General features: G+C 39.0%; 1 protein-coding gene across 2 annotated transcripts in view; it reads left to right on the top strand.

Annotated features, from left to right (window-relative positions):
• Positions 1-16,401, top strand: part of FHOD3 (formin homology 2 domain containing 3) — a 373,673-nt gene extending 357,272 nt beyond the window's left edge. For both annotated transcript variants that reach the window (XM_034066335.1, XM_034066332.1), the window contains one exon: positions 10,650-16,401. In XM_034066335.1, the coding sequence (XP_033922226.1) occupies positions 10,650-10,732 (83 nt within the window). In that variant the 3' untranslated portion in view covers positions 10,733-16,401. The remainder of the gene's footprint in view (positions 1-10,649) is intronic.
• The last annotated feature ends 1,225 nt before the right edge of the window (positions 16,402-17,626 follow it).

Here is a 17,626-nt window from a genome sequence, read left to right as displayed (position 1 = left end):
TCACAAATAATGCCATAATAAACAATGAGTGCAAAGGAAAATCTGGATATGGAAGTTTTAAGAATCACCCTATTTGATAGTCCAAATTCTAATTAATACAATTGCTGAAGTTAATTTTAGCAGTTTACAGAACAGTTTTACAGGCATTACACCAGTGGGAAAATAAATATTAAACTCTCTGCATGAGATACCACTGAGATTTCAAAAAAACATCCGAGAAAGGAGGTTATTTAATACAGAGAGCTGAATTTAAAAATGTCAGATAACTGCACCAAGGAAATAGCTCTTTAAAGATGGCTTGACTATACAGCACTGTTTGCATCCGGTAGGGCCCAGGCACGACTAGTATTTGTTGGTGAGTAGCACAGTGGTGGTTGTATTGGATTTTGCTAGAGACACTCCATGTGGATGTTGCAGAGTTAAGAGGCTTGTTTTATTTTGGAATGTTTTTCTGTGTGCACTCTTAATTTATCTTATATTTTATTAACATTGAAAATCTGCTTTGGATGTGAGTTAGAAAAGTGTGGGATGAGTCCCTGCCCATCATATGGGGGCTGAAACTGGATGATCTTAAGGTCCGTTCCAATCCTAGCCATTCTGTGACTGTATGAAATGGGTTTGGAGCAGGTAACAATTGAATAAGAACTTAATCCAATATTCAAGTGAGATGATTTGATCAAAATTATTTGCGATGTTTAAAAAAGAGAGAGGAGTGACTTTGGAATCACATATGAGCTTAATAGTATACTTTCTGACTGACCCTTGAGATAAGGAAACATAAGGATTTATTGATGTATTTGCATGATGACTTGCAGGGAGTAAAAACTTCATATAGTCATTAAGCAGAAATGGATGGGAGGCACCACCCAAGAAGTCTGTCAGGCTCATACGAGTGCACTGTGGAGGAGATAGGAACTGAGTTTGGATTACCTGAATCCTAGACAAATACGTCCAGGGCCGGTGGATTAAACTTAACAACAGAACTTCTGAGGTTGGGTATTTCATATTAAATTGCACCTTCAGTCAAAGTGAAATAGGAGTTAGCACACTGTCATCAGGTGCCAAAACATGGGAAAGAGCTCTGCCAAAAGACCAGGCTTGGAGACAAGCTTTAGACAAGTTTGGAGACAAGTTTTAGTAACATGTGCAGTGCTGTTTTGGAATAAACATGTTTGTAAGTAAACAAAATGCTACATGGGGGACTATTTGAATCCAAAGGTGCGTAATTTTTATTTGGCATTCATAGGGTGCTTTGGTTAACTTTTTCTTCTTCTTTCCTTTGTTTTTTTCATTCTTTTTCATTTTCATGTCTCTCCACTTACTTTTTCTGGCTATGAAAAGATGCAGAAGTGCCAAAATACCAGGAGGGAGACTGTTCCTCTGGTATTTATAGCCTGACTAAAAGCAGGAGTTAATGGAAATTATGCTTTAAAAAAATAAAAATGTTACATACAGAAAGTCTACATAAAATGCTTTAAAGGCAAGCAACTTCACTTAGAATTTGAGTAGCTCCTATCAGAATTTAGAGAAGGGAGCAATCTAGTTAGTGATGCACATTTAGCAACAATTCTTTTCATTTAGAAGAAGTAAATATATCACAAATGAGATTCACTATCGAAGTCTGTTTGTCCTCACACAAAGTACTGAGCCTTCAGAGGGTCAATACTCAGTTAATAAAAATCTGATTATTGAATGAAAACAGAGCGTGAGATAAAGCATTTAAAACTCTGGCAGCTGGAAGGTTATCTCCATTAGATGCCAAGACAGCTAATGTCTTTTGGATGTCTTTCAAGTAATACATTCTTTCATCCTTAGGATGGCAAGATCTTTGCAATAAAATGATGAAACTAAACTCCGTGATCTCCACTACATAAAATAAAACCATAAATAAAAAACAGTCATAATAATGAATGAATAATAAATACAGTTGATCTCAGTGATCTGTAGAAATTGATGTACCTGATCAGGGTGAGGCCTGGGAAGTCCCATAACTCATCTGTGCCATATGCCAGCATCAGCAGCTGTAGGAGAATCACAGAGGAGGTAAGATAAGTTGAGTAGACTATAGGTCTCATCATGCATTTTAATAGTAGTAATTCAGTGCATCTGTTTGAAGCAGAAGGCTAAATAGATAGTTCCGTGTTTTCAGTTTTGTCAATTGTAATTGATGACATATAATTGTGGTTATTGATATTAATACCATTTCTAAGTAGGTATGTGTGTCAGTGTTCAGTTTCTACTTTACAATGTTGCATTACATTGTTACATGTTGCAATGTTGTATTTTATAGCTTTCTTTTAAGGTAACTGATCTTGACAGTGAGGGGCAGGCATTCTTGTTAACTGTTCAAATGTGTAGTACCTGTGTATTTTGTTGGCAGTCTCCATGAGTTTCAAACTGTAGCTTTCATATCTCAAGTTTTGTTTCAAGAGAGTTTGCCTGGTCCTAGAGCTGTGAAAGTGAAAATGCCATCATTCTGTACAGCTTTATAACATGTAGCCTTCAAAACAAAAGATATTTGAAACCCTGTTTTAAAAATCCAGTCAAAAAAAATGCTCATAAAAGAGCCTTAAGTTCATTTTCCAGTTACTGTTTTAGAGGAATTGATGAATCATTTCTGTAATGAGTTTTATTCTGATACAAGTTATTTGTTTTGGGGCTTCTATCCTCAAACTTTCTGCTGGAAACAGCTTTATCTTTTCTATGTAAGGGAAGTCAGATACAAAATTAACCCAGTCTGCACCATTAAGTAAGTTAAGTTCCTTAACTTTGCATTGGATTCCAGTACTAGTATTTAGAGATAATGTGCAATCTAGTATTTACTCAAAATTGAGTAGCACTGTTTTAATACAGCAGCTGAAAAAAAAAAGTGGGAAATCACCGCATTGATCTGAGAAGTCAGAATTAAGTATGTGGTATTTATAGAAAATGCGTATTTTTTTATCCCTGCTTATTTCAGTTCACAGAAGTAGGACAGAGATGTTGAACACTACACAGACATTCACATGACATGTATGTTAGACTTATCCAAGCCCAGATGACATGGTGTAGGGACAAGGAGAAAACTGTTGCTGTAATGGATTGTCCATTTATAATGGCTGTGACCTCATGGGATTAAATGCCCACCCAGATGTGCTGCACTGTGGAGGAAGAAGTGTCCACTGCTCAGATGCACTCAGCAAAGATTGTATCCTTGCAGAAAGTGTTTCCTGTGTCCCAGCAGGATGCTACAGACCATTGGCACATCCTTGTGCTGTGTCTCTGGCACTGGGAGAACCGAAAAGGGAGTGCTTTGCAGTCTCCCATGGGCTCCCATTCTAGCAAGGATTTACGAGTGCTGGGATTTCTCTGGCCATCTCTTCTTGGCCAAATGGGACTTTCTTTATTGCAGGAAAGAACAAGCTGAAGGTAATGTGAGAGAAACTGGCAGGAGATGAGCAGCTGATAAAGAGCGAGTGATGCCAGTATAAGTAGGAAACAAAGCTGCTCATATTCCCAGGTCACAGGATGTTGGTATTGACACTTTCTGTATAAATAATGTTAGTATGGTATATACTTCTGGTACTTTTTCAACTGTAACTCTGTAGAAAAAAACTAATTTTACTTATTTTTTTTGCCTCTTACAAGAGATACAAATAGGTGTTTTCAATTTCAATTCTGCCAGTTTGCCATTCACTATGTTAGTGAATCCATTTACACTTGCCTCTGTCTTCATTGTAGTTGCCATATTTTAAGGTATGTTTCAAGGCTTTGAATGCATGTCCCAGGATTCATTCCAAAAAGTGGGATATATAAGTTTTAAGTATTAAAAATATACGTGCGGTTGAGTTATACACTGCTAGCCCTAAGCTGATAAGATATGTATTTTGTTTGGTTCTTTTCTGTATTAATGTAGGTTTTCAGGCTTATCTCCTGTTAGTAATTTACTCCTTATTTACATCGTCCTTCCTTCCTGTGAAAGACGATTATTTTCAGCATCTCAGTAAGAAATCAGCAGCAGTGAGTTGCTGGCTGACAAGATCACAGAGCTGTGATGGAAGGCGCTTCATCTGAGAGCAAGAAAAGACAGGGAAGTTACAAGGTTGCTTCTCCAGTTGCTTCACAAAGGAAGTGCAACATCAAAAGCGGTCTCCTCTGGGGCTTTCCAGAGGAGCGTCTCTGTGTCACAGCTGCCAAAGAGAGCCCTCTGCTGCCACGAAGGAGTTTAGCACAAGGATCTGTGAACGCAGGAATTCGACTGCGCCTAGCTGTGTCAAACGGGTTTGGAGGAAAGGGTGTCTTCGAAGAGGAACATAAATGTTTGACACGGAGCTGTTCTGAATTTATCTTACGCCAGCACTGTGTCAAAAAATAACATATGTGGATATACATGTGGCTTTCTCTAGGCAGAACAGCACCACTTGATTAGCATAGTTAGAAGATTGGTTTGATCACAGTTATTTTTAATCTGATGGGCTCGTAGAGTAATGCCTTTATTTTCCAGCACAGATTCCTAATGGGGAAAATGAACTTGTATTGCACAGAGCCTGGGCAGTCAAACATGGTCACACTCCCCTTCCGAGTCACTTTCCAGCAGACAGCCCTGTGTGTTCATAAGCCTGAGCTACCTCTTTAGTGGGACATTTGAAAATTTCAGGTAGAATGTAAAGCTGCACATCCAAAATGCTTGTGTCTTACTTTCATTGTTAATGTATAGTCTGGTCTTGAAAATAGTGCTTACATGCAGGCTCAGTTGCTGGTCAGCTCTATGCTCTTGATGGAATCACTTCTGACTAATGAAATTCAGTGTGAGAAATTGTGGCAGCAGGGTTGCTTTTAGTTGTAACTTTATGCAGTGGAACTCACAGAATTCCTGAAAATTGGAGGGTTTACGTCACAGGAGGTTTTAGAGGAAGGAGTTAAATCTGCTTTTCTGCTTAGTTGGTGGGACTATGTAAATGGTGATCTGTGGAATACAGAAAATTGGAAACTTTAACAATTTCAATTTCATGTTAAATATTTCTTTAAAACCCGTATGTTCTTCATGCAGCCCAGCTTCTCTGGGCTGCATGAAGGCAATGTTACTTTTGTTCCCTATAACATAAGCCATCTAGAGATGAAACACAAGATCTCCTTACAGAATGCCACTTTGTCCTTTTCCACTGCTCAATTCCTGTCTATGTCATAGCCCCGTAAGCTAACCTGGAGATGGTTGTGAGCTACAGAATTTCTTGTTAAGAGACTTATGCCATCTATGAGGTTTTAACAGAACTCAAAGCAAATCTGCATGGCAATAATAATACATGGAGCTTTCTGTGAGGCTAACCCAGACAAAGACCACATTTCAGTTGGCTCTGCTTCTTCAGAGAAGTGTGTGATGAAATCCAAATTTTCACCTACAAATTCCCATAAGAAAATCTCTATACATAATGGGTTAGTATTTTTATCAAGCATTTAGGCCTACTCATATTAAGCAATGATATATGTATAATGGAGCATAACATATATAGTGACATAAAAACACAAATGCAGAAAAGGGGTAAAAGAAGAGAATATGAACAAGGCTCTCTGAATTAAACTTTTGAGTTGAAAATTGCCATTGCTGGACTCATTGGAGTAAAGTCCAAGAAAATGTGTTAAATGTAAATACATCAGAAAAGAGACTGAGTGTGCAGGCTGGGTGTGGATAGGTAAAATAAAACTGAGATACCTGAAAAGAAATGAGATGATAGAGCTCTCCTGGATTGCCTCTTGTAATCTGCCCTTCCGGCTGTCCTCACTGTGTAGTCTACAGCCTGGAGTTCTCTTCATTCCAAATCGACAACTAGCAGCTGCGTTACCTTTGCAGCTTGAACAAAAAGTTCTGTGAGTGCCACATCCTTGTAATAGGAATGACACTAATTCTGTGACTTCTTGAGCAGGAGAATGGCCATAGCTATTCTACATTTCAAGTGACTTATCCATACAAGTGTAGGCACACATTCCAAAAGCCATTGCAAATGCTAAAACAAATGGTGCCAGCCAGACTGATCTTTAGTGTTTATTGAAACCTTTCAAAAAAAGGTGGGGTAGTAGAAATCAGGAATGCTATTTGCTCTTTAAAAGACAACCCCAGGTCATTATATTATCTGACAAAGCTACACTTAGGGAACTGCTGTCTTTAAAAACACTCCCAGTGTACTGCGCTATGTATCTGTGTAGATTTTGACCCAGCAGGCAAAGTCAAATTAATCGAGTTCATCATAAGCACACTGTATTCTAACAGTATAGCAAATAAAATTCTAGATATCTCGATTAACAAAGAATATCGTATCCTCTGACCCAGAAAAACAACATTTAATTTCTTGGTTATGGGATCTCGGCAGGCTTTGCTTGTGACAAGAGCAGAAGTTATTTTCTCTCTATGTTTTTTACCAAATGTTTTAAAAATTGCTTAAAGAACCTAAAAGGTCATTTGAAAGTCCTATTTTTACTGTCACTGCCTCCAAATTGCATTCCATAACTCAGTTTAATGTGATCTGCAGAAAGCCAAGATTTTTACAAGCCAAGATATTATGTCTAGTCCAGTTAGAGACACGACAAAGTTCAGTGAGGAGGGGAGAGTGAAGATCTAGTTTAAGAAATGTAATTTTGCAATGCCTATAAAACATGGAAGGAAAATATCTCTCTGCATTCAGTTTTGATGACTGAACATGTTCATGACCTTTCCTAAGGTAGAGGAACCCTACCAAGAGCTTTATGAGGAAATAGACAAATGTCTGAGGACATCTGTTTAACAGTATGTCAAGACAAGATTCACTAACCTCCCAGAGTAGTCCCTGCTCCTGTAAATAACTTTCTCCTGGCTTCACCACTCACAAGCCTCTGTAGTCCATAAGCCACTACAGAGAACAGTGGGGTTGGAACTTGTTCTTGTGTTACTACTGATACTGCATCCATCCACTGTATCTTCAGATACCGAAATCTACTGTGAGTAATTTGCATATATTAGATACAAATTTTATATAGAGATCCTTTATCAGGCCACATTCATCTCCATAAGTACAAAATATGTTGAACTAGAAGTGGATTAATCTGTGTCAGACTAGACTGTTGCATTGTAGGCGCAAGAAGTTACTCATTTGAGTCTGGACTGTGATTGTGTCAGCTGTTACCCTTCCGGTTGCATGTTGATAGTGGACAGCTTTAATCTTTCCAGTAGTCACAGTACTTTGCAGTATTTGGCCCCACATGCTTAGTTTATACAAGTCAGCAACCATCAGTGTTTATGTGAGCCATTCCAGTGCTGAAAAGATTCTTCACATCTTTGCTTTTTATTAACTATTTTCTTGACAATCTTACTATGACTGCCAAAGTCCCACATTGTTTGGAGTTCTTTTCTCCTAACTGCTGGTCCTAAAAGCTTGGGTGACTGGAGTATCTTAAATCCAAGTTACCTTTCTCTGTGTTATAGGAGGGCTGAGGTAAATCAGAATAGTCAACAGAGGCTTGCAAAGAGATTGTTTTGTTTCATTACAGCTGCATTTGTCCCAGCAATTCACTGAAAATTTTCATTCATACTTATTTTGCAGTGGCACAAAAAGTACAAACCCTCGGCTGGCCTCCACCATGTGAGTCAGACAGCAGACCCAGAACAGGGCACTTGTGCTGTCAGCAGTTTTTCAGTCATCTAAAAGTTAATACACAAGGTCCTCAGATTAAGACTTTACTATGTTTGATAGGTAGGCATCTGGAGATTCAGAAAGAAATCTTGCTTATGTAAAGACTCCTTTGTTTTCCTCCTTGTTTTTCCATGAAGATGGTTTCTACCATGGTATTTTAACTCCTGATTATGACTTCTGAATATAAACTCCTGTAATTTTCTTCAAAGAGACCTATATGTTATTGTAAATCCATTTGGCTTTTCCTACTAAACTAGTAATCCTGTCAGTGAGCCTGTTGGAGGAATTTAAACAACTGATTTCTGCTTGGTGGAAGTGACAGAGATACACGTTTCAGTTGTTGGAGTGTCAGCCCAGTTATTTGTGCAGTACTAATTGTACTGACCTAAAGAAAGTTAATTCAGATTTACATTGTCATAAATAAGACCAGAATTTTGCTTATTGCAGTACATGACCAGTGTTAGCAGAGCACCCCAGTTCCTATTAAGTGTTTACAGATGGGAATAACTATTGCTTATTGTCTCACTCTTCCTGACTTACTATCTGACGAGAAAAATAGCTTTGTTTTGCAGTAGTTATTGGTCTGAGAGAATTTGGGATGTGTCTTAAAGCAGTCATGAATACATTTGCTTTGATAGTTCTGCAAAAGTGTCTAAAATGTAGGAATTTATTCTACATTCATTTTTCCAGTTCACTTTTTCCTTCAGTGAGAAGATGTAAGATCATTTAGGCAGTCATCCTATGAAAATCTGGTCTCCTGTATGGGTATTTTTTAACACAATTTTACTGTCTAGTGGCCAAACTAGCTATGTTTGGCCGCATGTGATAGAGGGTACAGAAAAATCATGTTCAGGGAAGAGGCAGTGCAGGCAGCTAAGTGTGTGCACTGCACAGGAAAGTCATTGCTGTTAGTAAGACAGAAATGTTTCTACTTCAGCTTTCTTGGATTTGTTCTCTCATTCCTGATATAATTCATTTTGATACAGAAATAAGCATTGGATAATTCACTGAAGCCTTAAGACTCTAAGGTATTTCATAGTTCATGGCTGGAAATTAACTTTTGTTACCGTGGACATTTGGATGTCAAATTTGAGAAATATAAAAGGGTGTCAGCAATGAGGTCTGACTCAGAAGTCCATGTAGGGTATTCTGCACCATGGAGACCAGAGCATTTTTTGAAGTGTATTGCCCTCTGGTAGTACTTTTTTAGTCTTTCTTAATCTTAGTTTATCAGTTGTATTTAACCTTGCACTGCTTTAAGCTAAGCATTGTTAAACTTGGAAAATGTTGTTGGGAAAACGGATGTCATAAAAGGCTGCCATGCAGACTCCAAGTGGTGTTTAATAAGTATGCAAATACAATAGGAGAAAGGAGTGAGCCTTGAAGAAAAAGTTTTGATAATGAAGGAACAATTATACTTGTGTCACTCCCAGCTCATTTGATTAACCTCAGTAACTGTTGAAAGTGGTTTCACTGTCGAACATAGATCACATTTGTCCTACTTGCATGGTTTCAAATGTTCAACTACACCATGTTTTCCTTTTCTCTTATCCTCTTGTTTTCTAAACTGATCTATTCTCTCCTCTCCCTCCTGCTGGATCCCTGAGTGTGATCACCCAGTTTCAGTTACTTGGACTTGAATATCTCAACAAGTTGGAGGTCTTAATTGTGCTGGATGATAACAGTGCAAGAAGTTGTAAACCACTGTTTGCAGATGATTTCTCAAAGAGTTTCCTCCAAACTTCATTATTAGGGGGATTGAAACTAGATGATCTTAAGGCCCTTTTCAACCCTAGCTATTCTATGATTCGATGGTGGTGAGACACTGGAATGGGTTGCCCAGGGAAGTTGTGAATGCTCCATCCCTGACGGTGTTCAAGCCCAGGCTGGACAGAGCCTTGGCTGATATGGTTTAGTGTGAGGTGTCCCTGCCCATGGCAGGGTGGCTGGAACTAGCTGATCTTAAGGTCCTTTCCAACCCTATTCTATTCTATCATTCTATGATTCTATGATTATTTTGGGGCTCCAAATATATTTTATTCAACATAAACTTATTGTTTATGCTTTGCATGCAGCTTAAACTTCTGAATGTGCGTTTTGCACTTGAGAAACATCAATGTGTGGAGTGAACACCCCATTTGTGTTTTGAACTAAAGCCCATCCACCTGAAAATCACGGCACTAGTAAAATGAGGAAGACACTAATGCTTATTGTGTGCAGTCACATAGTCACTTGTTTCTGAATAAAAAAGGCAATCACAAATTTTAAAAGTTTTAGGGGGGGGGGCTCGTGTTCAGAACACTTCACATGGAAAATTAAGAAGCAAAATTATAGACGAGATCTATCATCTAAATTCAACTAACATGCTGCAGACTAGTAATGACAAAGATGAGGTACATGGGACTAGGACAGGGCAACCTTACAGAAGAAAAAGGAGCATGTTCGAAGACAGTAGTGTTAATGATTTGAATTGACTATAAAATTAGTCACATTTTTAATCTTTTAACTTTTAGAGTTGGGGTTTTTTTACACCTTTAAAGGGTCACATAGAGTTTAATAGTGGTAAATTCAGTTGAGCCCTATAAAGATTCAAAAGCTCTTTAAAAAATCTATACAAAACTGTAAAGAAACACAGCAAATAATACCTCCTATGGACTAAAAATCAACTGATACAACTTCAGAGGAAAAAAAAAGAAATCTTAAAATGCTGTGGTATATTTTCTTTAATGTTTTGGTTGATTACATGTCAAACGACTAATGTCTTTTCTCCTGACTGGAGTTGCTGGGTACTTGTTGCTCCCATGGATTTGGCATGGGGCATTACTCAGTGTTTCTGAACTCGAAGCCCTGAGTACATAGCAGCTTTTGATTTGACTCAGGTTGCATGTTAAGAGAGGGGTTTTTTTTCCATCTGAAAGTCTTGCATAAAAATCACTTCTAATTGTTTGCATCTTCTGTGTTTTTTGGTTTTGTTCTTTTTGCCTGCTTTTGGAACTTATGACTATCCAGTGAGAAGGACACTAAAGAGCGGACTAACACCAGAAGAAGCCAAAGCACTGGGCCTCATCAGCACCTCTGAGATGCAGGTTTGACGTCCCGGAGGTGGTGACAAGAAGAGCCGTTCATCTGAAGCACACAGGCTGACAGCTCTTCAGTGTGGCATTGACCTGCCAGCCTCCTCTGCTGCTCCCAACATCCCGTCCTCTGTTTGTTTGATTTTAATAAGCAACAAGAAGCAAAACCCCACCGCCAAGGCAGAAGAAGGGTGTGCCGCAGCTCAGCACAACATCTGGACAGTAACTGAGGAAGCGTTTGAGAGGTGAAAGTAGGTGAAAGTATATGGCGGCTTCTTCTCATGATGTGTTGGTGTGGGTAGGAGGGGGCTCCCTCCGAGTTATCTGTCATTCTGTGAGCTGTGTTTACGTTGGCTTACCCTGTTTTAGTCATTGCAAATGTATGGCATCTTGTCAATGCAACAAACAGTCCTTAAAGAGGCAAAATAAGTCCTGTTACAGCAACCCAAATTTTCCTGAAGCAGATTCATTAAGCAAAGATGCACAGTCTGTGCAACCCTGTGGTTTGTTGGGTTTTTTATTATTTTGCCACCAAAGAATGTAAAAATGTATGTGTACCTTTGTATATGTACAAAATGAATGTGTGAACGCATATGTGCAAGTATCTATACACATACAGTCGTGGTGTGAAATCATACTCTTGCTGAAGCTAGCTGGACTATGATTTTCACTCTGGGGCCTTACTGTTCCACCTGGACAGGAGGAAAAGAATGTCTTTTCATAGGAACTCAGTGTTATTCAGTGGGATTCACCCTGTGGGGCAGGAGATGGTAAAGTTTAGGATCCTGAATTCGTATGTATTAATACACACTCATACTGTACGTAGCAGCATGCACACAAAGGAGAGGACATGGTATGCCTCCCTCCTGTTGAGCTATGGCTGTACTGTGCATTTGTACAGTTTCAAAGAGACCTATGCCAACAATTTTACATACTTGATAAATGCATTCAGTTGCTAAGATCAAGAAGTTTTGTTCACTTGCCTGTGCCCTTCATGCTGCTTTTCTCTGCTGCAAGATAATGTGGTGGTGTTTTTATTTCAAATTAATGGATTTGAATATGAAATGACCCTGCTAAAAGCCTGCTGTGTTTTTGCTGTTCTTTATTTCTGTGGCTATTTTTGATGCAAGTGGAGAGGGTACCACAATGAACACTCCAATATGTTTGCCCTTATCTCACTGTTTTGTAACTGACTTTTATAACTGCCCTCAGCATGTGTGTTTGAAGAACTTTTAGTCAACTCATCTGCCTTTAAGTGAAGCGACACAGACAGCAGTGAAAGTGAATTGAACACAGTCACCCCAGCCAGTGTTGAGGCATTTTGAAGAGAACTGCAAACAATAGTAATATAAAAGGGAACTTTTAAAGCCAAAGTCATATATGGCCAATTGATCCTCAAGGGTGCACAAGATTCTCTTTTCATTGCCTTAGCCTCCAAGATTAAGGATATGTCTGCATGGCAGTAGTAGCTGAGGCTTCCTCCAAGCTAGTTAACTAGGGAACTGCAGCAGTTTAGTCATGGTAACAGGGTTTGATTTTGGCTGCAAAACACACTTGAAAAGTAGTGTTGTTTAATAGCCTATGCTGGGCTCCTAATGCCATAGCTGTGTTACTTCTGGCACCCAAGCTAGATCAGATACTTCAAGTTATTCAGCTCTCATTAAAGAGAGGAAGATCACTGAAGGTTGTTCAGGGTAGTTAAACCAAGCATTATAAACCTTTGAAACCTCGGTCATCCATCACATCACATTGATCATAGCATCCAAGTGATGAGAGAACCAGGTAGCTGAAAACACTGCAATGAGATTTGTGGTTGAACATCCTCTCTGTGCTGTCCATTTTTTTTATCATAACTTTTCATTCTTTATCTGCCGATGACTCAGATCTTCACGTGTCAAAGTCCATGGGGTAAAAAGTCACTGATGGGTAAAGATTCTTAAGGACAGCAATGAGTTTGATGTGGTTTTCCTCTCAACTTGTTAAAAAGTCGATTTTACAGGTAGGCAGAAGGCAGTAGTTGTGTAATTAATAAAATGTGTATTTGAAAGCTATGGAAAGGGGGAAGCTGGTTAAGATACAGAAGGAAGTGGCATATAATAAATTTCACTGTAAACTAAGCAAGACTGAGGAGCATCTGGGTTTTAAAGTGGATCTTTATGTGCTGCTCACCATTATGGACTTTTTAAATCTCTCTTAAGAGAGAGGGTGCTTTGAACAAAGAAATGAAGGTTATGGGGGTTTGTGGAGGTCTTTGAAGTCTGAAATGACAAGTAGACACCCTGAATGTAATGATTATGTTAAACTGTGATACTTGCTGAATGATAAAAGAAGCAAAAAGGCAACAAAACACATCTATGCTGACAGAGGTCATGTATTTAATTGGAGGGAGAAAATCAAACACATTTTTAAAACTGAGTATTTTAAAATATGCCGAATGTGCAAAGTGGGTGGCTCTTGGTGACCACTTGCTAATAGGAAACAAATTTGTGTTTCATTAGTGCAGTATCAGTGTTTGAAATATGACATATAACATAGCTGATGAATTACCAACAGTTGGGCATATGTATTTTCCAAGAATTGTGCAAAAATTTTGCAAAACTTCTTATGCTCCTAATGGAGGAGAAAATGCAATTTGGGGAATGGTGTTAGAATAAGTTCAGGGGAAAATACAACAGCCAGTTTCTTTGATATTCTCTGAATGCAAGTGTCTCACATCTGAAGCATATTCTTCATTGTCTTTATTTCCATTATGTTTGGTTTTCTATTGCTTCTCCCTATCTGCGAAACTGGTACCCATTTTTCTGAAGAGTAACTTGGTCTTGTTTTTGAAGTAGTGTACAGCTCAGATTAATTCCACCATCCTCAACGTTTATTGTAACCAGATCATCAAACACAGTAACTTGCAATAACTACAGAAAAGATTTCTATCTGGGGTCCTGATAAAAATGGCCAGTGGCCTGGTACGCTAATGTGTAAGGTGGCAGGATTTCCTCCAGAGTTTGCCAGCATGTCCTACCTGCGGGAACAATATTTGTTCCCCTTCACTTAAGTAGTGGATTCCAAATGAAATGGAGGAATTGGTTACATTTGCATGATTCTGTCTAATCAGGTTGTAACCCTCAAATTTTGAGTTGCTGCCTGCCCCTCCATCATCAAGAGAGCCCACCATAAGGATGTAGTACTTGTTTTTAAATGTGTGTGAGATACAGGTTGGTTTTGTGACAAACGTAAAGGTATTGGAAACACGATGTTTTGACACATGTTCCCATTTCTCATTTATATTTCCATGAAGGCTGGTTTTAAACACTTGTGGCCATTACTACCTCCCTTCTCTTTGTCATAGTACCAGTCAGTTGGAAATTTAGTGCCCGGAGTTTTGTACCTCCACCAAACTCTTGGAGTTGCTGCTGGTGTTTGTTTCAACACCCATCTGCTGCCAATAACTTGTCTGTCCATCTGCCACCATAACGCCTTCCTGATTCGGATGCTGAGGTAAACTTTAGCATATGAAATGACTGCCAAAGGGAAGCTATCCTAATTTCTTTCAATCTCCCTTGTTTTTTAAAAGCAGACTGCATACAAATACTTTATATTCCCTCATTCCCAGCTGAGGGATAACTTTCAGTAGCAGTTATGTGGCTGCGGTGAAGAAACAGCCCCAGGGAATGCTGTGTGCCCCAATTGAGAGTGAAAGATCCCTCACAAAAGTTGCATACATCACTCTTCACCTTTCAGTAAGGCCAGACACCAGGCTTATGGATTCCAGATGTTTCACAGCCCTTTGGCTGCTACATGTGACCCTTCTGTTTGATAGTTACCTGTCCATAATCCAAAATCAACAAAAAGTGTTGTTTTAAATGAGGGTCTTTCTTGCTCCAATAAATGCTGGAAACAGCATCAAAAGCAGTTTTCAAAATATATTTCTTTTTCTCTTTTGACACCCTTTTATTGTAAATTTTTGCAGTCATTGACTGTCAGCAAAATAAAACAGCAGTTTTGTAGACAGACAAGACATTGGCTTTGGCTTAATAGAAAGTCACATGAATATCTAGATAAGAGTGCTCCATTCTCCTTCAAGGTACTAGACAATGTGGCAGGAAGACACCTTAAATCCCCAGTGTGCTGTTTTCTAAGTGTACCCCACAATACTGTGTAGGTGTTGTTTTTACAATGCTTTGATTTCACTGAGATGAGCTGGGGACAAGGTACTAACCTACCAGTTTCACATCCTTTATCCTTGCGTTACCACTCATAAGTAGGCGTGCATGCTACTTGCCTTTATCTGAAGGATGTACAGGGACATGGTGTCAAACAGAAGCACAAGCATATTCCTCTCTCTTTTTCACTCATCTGAGCTCACTATACGTGTACCACTCCTCTCATTATCTTCATGGCGGGTTGTGTGTGCGTGCATAGGCAAAGCCTGACCCTGTGCTGTGTTTGGATGATGGCTTTGTATTTCCAGCATTGGGATGCAAGAAACCCTTGCCTAAGCTGCAAGGACTATGACTGTTGATGTTCCTCTGCAGGGAAAACTGCCAGGTACTTAGAGGCTCTGAAAGAAAATAAACTGAAGCATTTTTGAAAGAGAAAAATGTTTGGTTATAGGGAACTGTTGAAAATCATTTGCAAACACGTGACCAAGATGTAAGGCCTACCTTTCTGCTTTTCAACTGGGGCAGCAGCTGACTCAACTAGCATTGCAGATGCAATCCCAAGAAGTTTTTGGCAAGCAGTTTGATAGTTACATAGCAAGTGATGCGAGGAGTTTCGGAGATGTTGTATAGTTTTATGTTTACGCAAAAGAAAAAAAAAACCTATTAAAGTTATTTCTAATTAGTCCATTTCACATTGAGTGGCAGATAGAGATATATTTTGTTTAATCACTATCTAATACCGAGGCTTCTGTGAAAGAAAAGGTTTATTTGTAGCATTGGGAGCATTTCTCCTTTTTAAAGACTGTCTTTGCGCGTATAGTGTCCTTTTTTGTGAGCTGGGAGTTGTAAAAAAATGTAAAGTAGAAAAGGACGTGTTTCTTAGACGAAGGAGAAATACTGTAAAATTGTGTAAATGTCACTACTCATGGGTTTTTTTCATGTTCTGTGTAGCATAGTGTAAAATAGTCTTTCCAGCAGTGTTATTCTGTGAATTGTAATTTAAAAAACAAGCCATGCATGGTCAGAGATATTACCTACAGGTCCTTTTGGTTGAGTTTTTGGTTTTGTTTGTTGTTTTCTCATTTTAGGTGAATTTGTTTTATGTTAAATTTAATTGTCCATGAAACTGCATTTTTTGTTTCTCATTTTTATTTCATAAAGAACTTGAATTACTCTTTAAGGTTTTATTACACACAAAGCTCACCTGCCCTTTGTATCAATCCTTCAGAGGCTTCGTCACACTTAATGTAAACGGGAGGAGGCGGTGGTATGTGTTTCTCTTTAATGCACCCCTCACCTGCCTCTTCTCCCCCCACTCTCCCCACTTTACTGTCTGGAAAGATGCAATCACACTTCTTTTTTTCTTTCTTTTATTTTTTTCCTTTTTTTCCCCCCCCCGTGCCATGCAGGGTCAATATGGAAAACTGACCACAGACCTGTGTCCAAAATTTCTTGATATAAGTAGTTAAAAAGCTCACCTCTACAGCATTATGTAAACACATCTTGCAATAAAGCTTTATAAAGCACTGACTGGACTGATTCTGGTTTTGTTGATGAAGCCAATCATGGTGGGAAATGGGTAGGAAGAGGGGTCATGGGTTGTGCTGTTTCATATGCTCTAAGTACCTGCAAAGCCACCTTGTGGACAATGAAACAGCTGCCATTAAACCATCCGGGTGGTCTGATCATAAAAAAACTGATCTTTTACCCCTGGTTTCACAGTTTGAGCATAATTCCTCATCTTGAGTGAAGAAAATGAAAATGTGTCTCTGGTTCCCTAGGATTTCAGTAATCCAACCCTACAAACCCTCAATAAATATGCAGTGTTACTGCCTGCTGCCACTGGCTCAGAGTTGGTTCCTGCCTTAAAAATACTCCGTGCACAGAGCACATTGCAGAAAGGTATGAGATTTGTAGAAGCAAATACAAATAAAATGAAAGACTACCTGTGTGCAGGAGAGTGTTTTGGATTGCCTCTGCATCAGGACATGAAACACTCGCCATGCCTGCTAGGGCTTCCTAAATGTAAAGGTGACCAGTAAACTAAACATGCCTTTATCTTGGCTGAAATACATTTCTTGCATCACTGTGGTGTGTAATTTTCTGGTGGCACCTATGAGTGCACCTGGACAGACAGCGGTCTTGCAGTTTTCTCTATTTGCTGATGTCCGATTCTTCCCTTTTCTTGCAATTTCCCAGCACTTGAGGGAAGCCGAGTTGACAGACAGGACAACCCTGGCCCTGTGGATGGTGAGCCATAGCACAGGGACTCCTGCATCTGCTCTGTCCGCAGATTCAGTAGCTACGATGAGGAGAGGTTGTCAAAGTGACATGTCAAAACTCAATCAGTTTTTCACTGCAAGTCATGCAACAAGCTACTTGAAAAGAATTGTTCTTTAGAATTGCACATAAGGTCAAAATACATTATTAGAAGACAGCTACATGTGTTTATAGCAGCATCCTGGAAGATAAAGTAGGTTAACTGAGAGTCTGAGAGAGATTTTCACCTGTGATTTATGGGATTGTGAGAGCTGATATAAAATGCTAGGTATGTAAGCCTCCATAGGGGAAAATACCACCTTCCTTCTTTTTAATTAGCTTCTAAAGTTATTTCAAATAAAAAAGGTGCCTTTTGCAATACGGCTGCATCCCTGAAAGAGCTGCTTAGCATTCCAGATGCACTGGTGTAAAGTCTAGAGGATGAAAGGCTACTAGCCAGAAATGTGGTAATGCTTTTTAAAATAAATATATAAAC

Source organism: Melopsittacus undulatus, chromosome 1, assembly GCF_012275295.1.
Source record: "Melopsittacus undulatus isolate bMelUnd1 chromosome 1, bMelUnd1.mat.Z, whole genome shotgun sequence".
In the NCBI taxonomy this organism is placed as follows: domain Eukaryota; kingdom Metazoa; phylum Chordata; class Aves; order Psittaciformes; family Psittaculidae; genus Melopsittacus; species Melopsittacus undulatus.
This window is presented reverse-complemented; position numbering and strand designations above follow the sequence as displayed.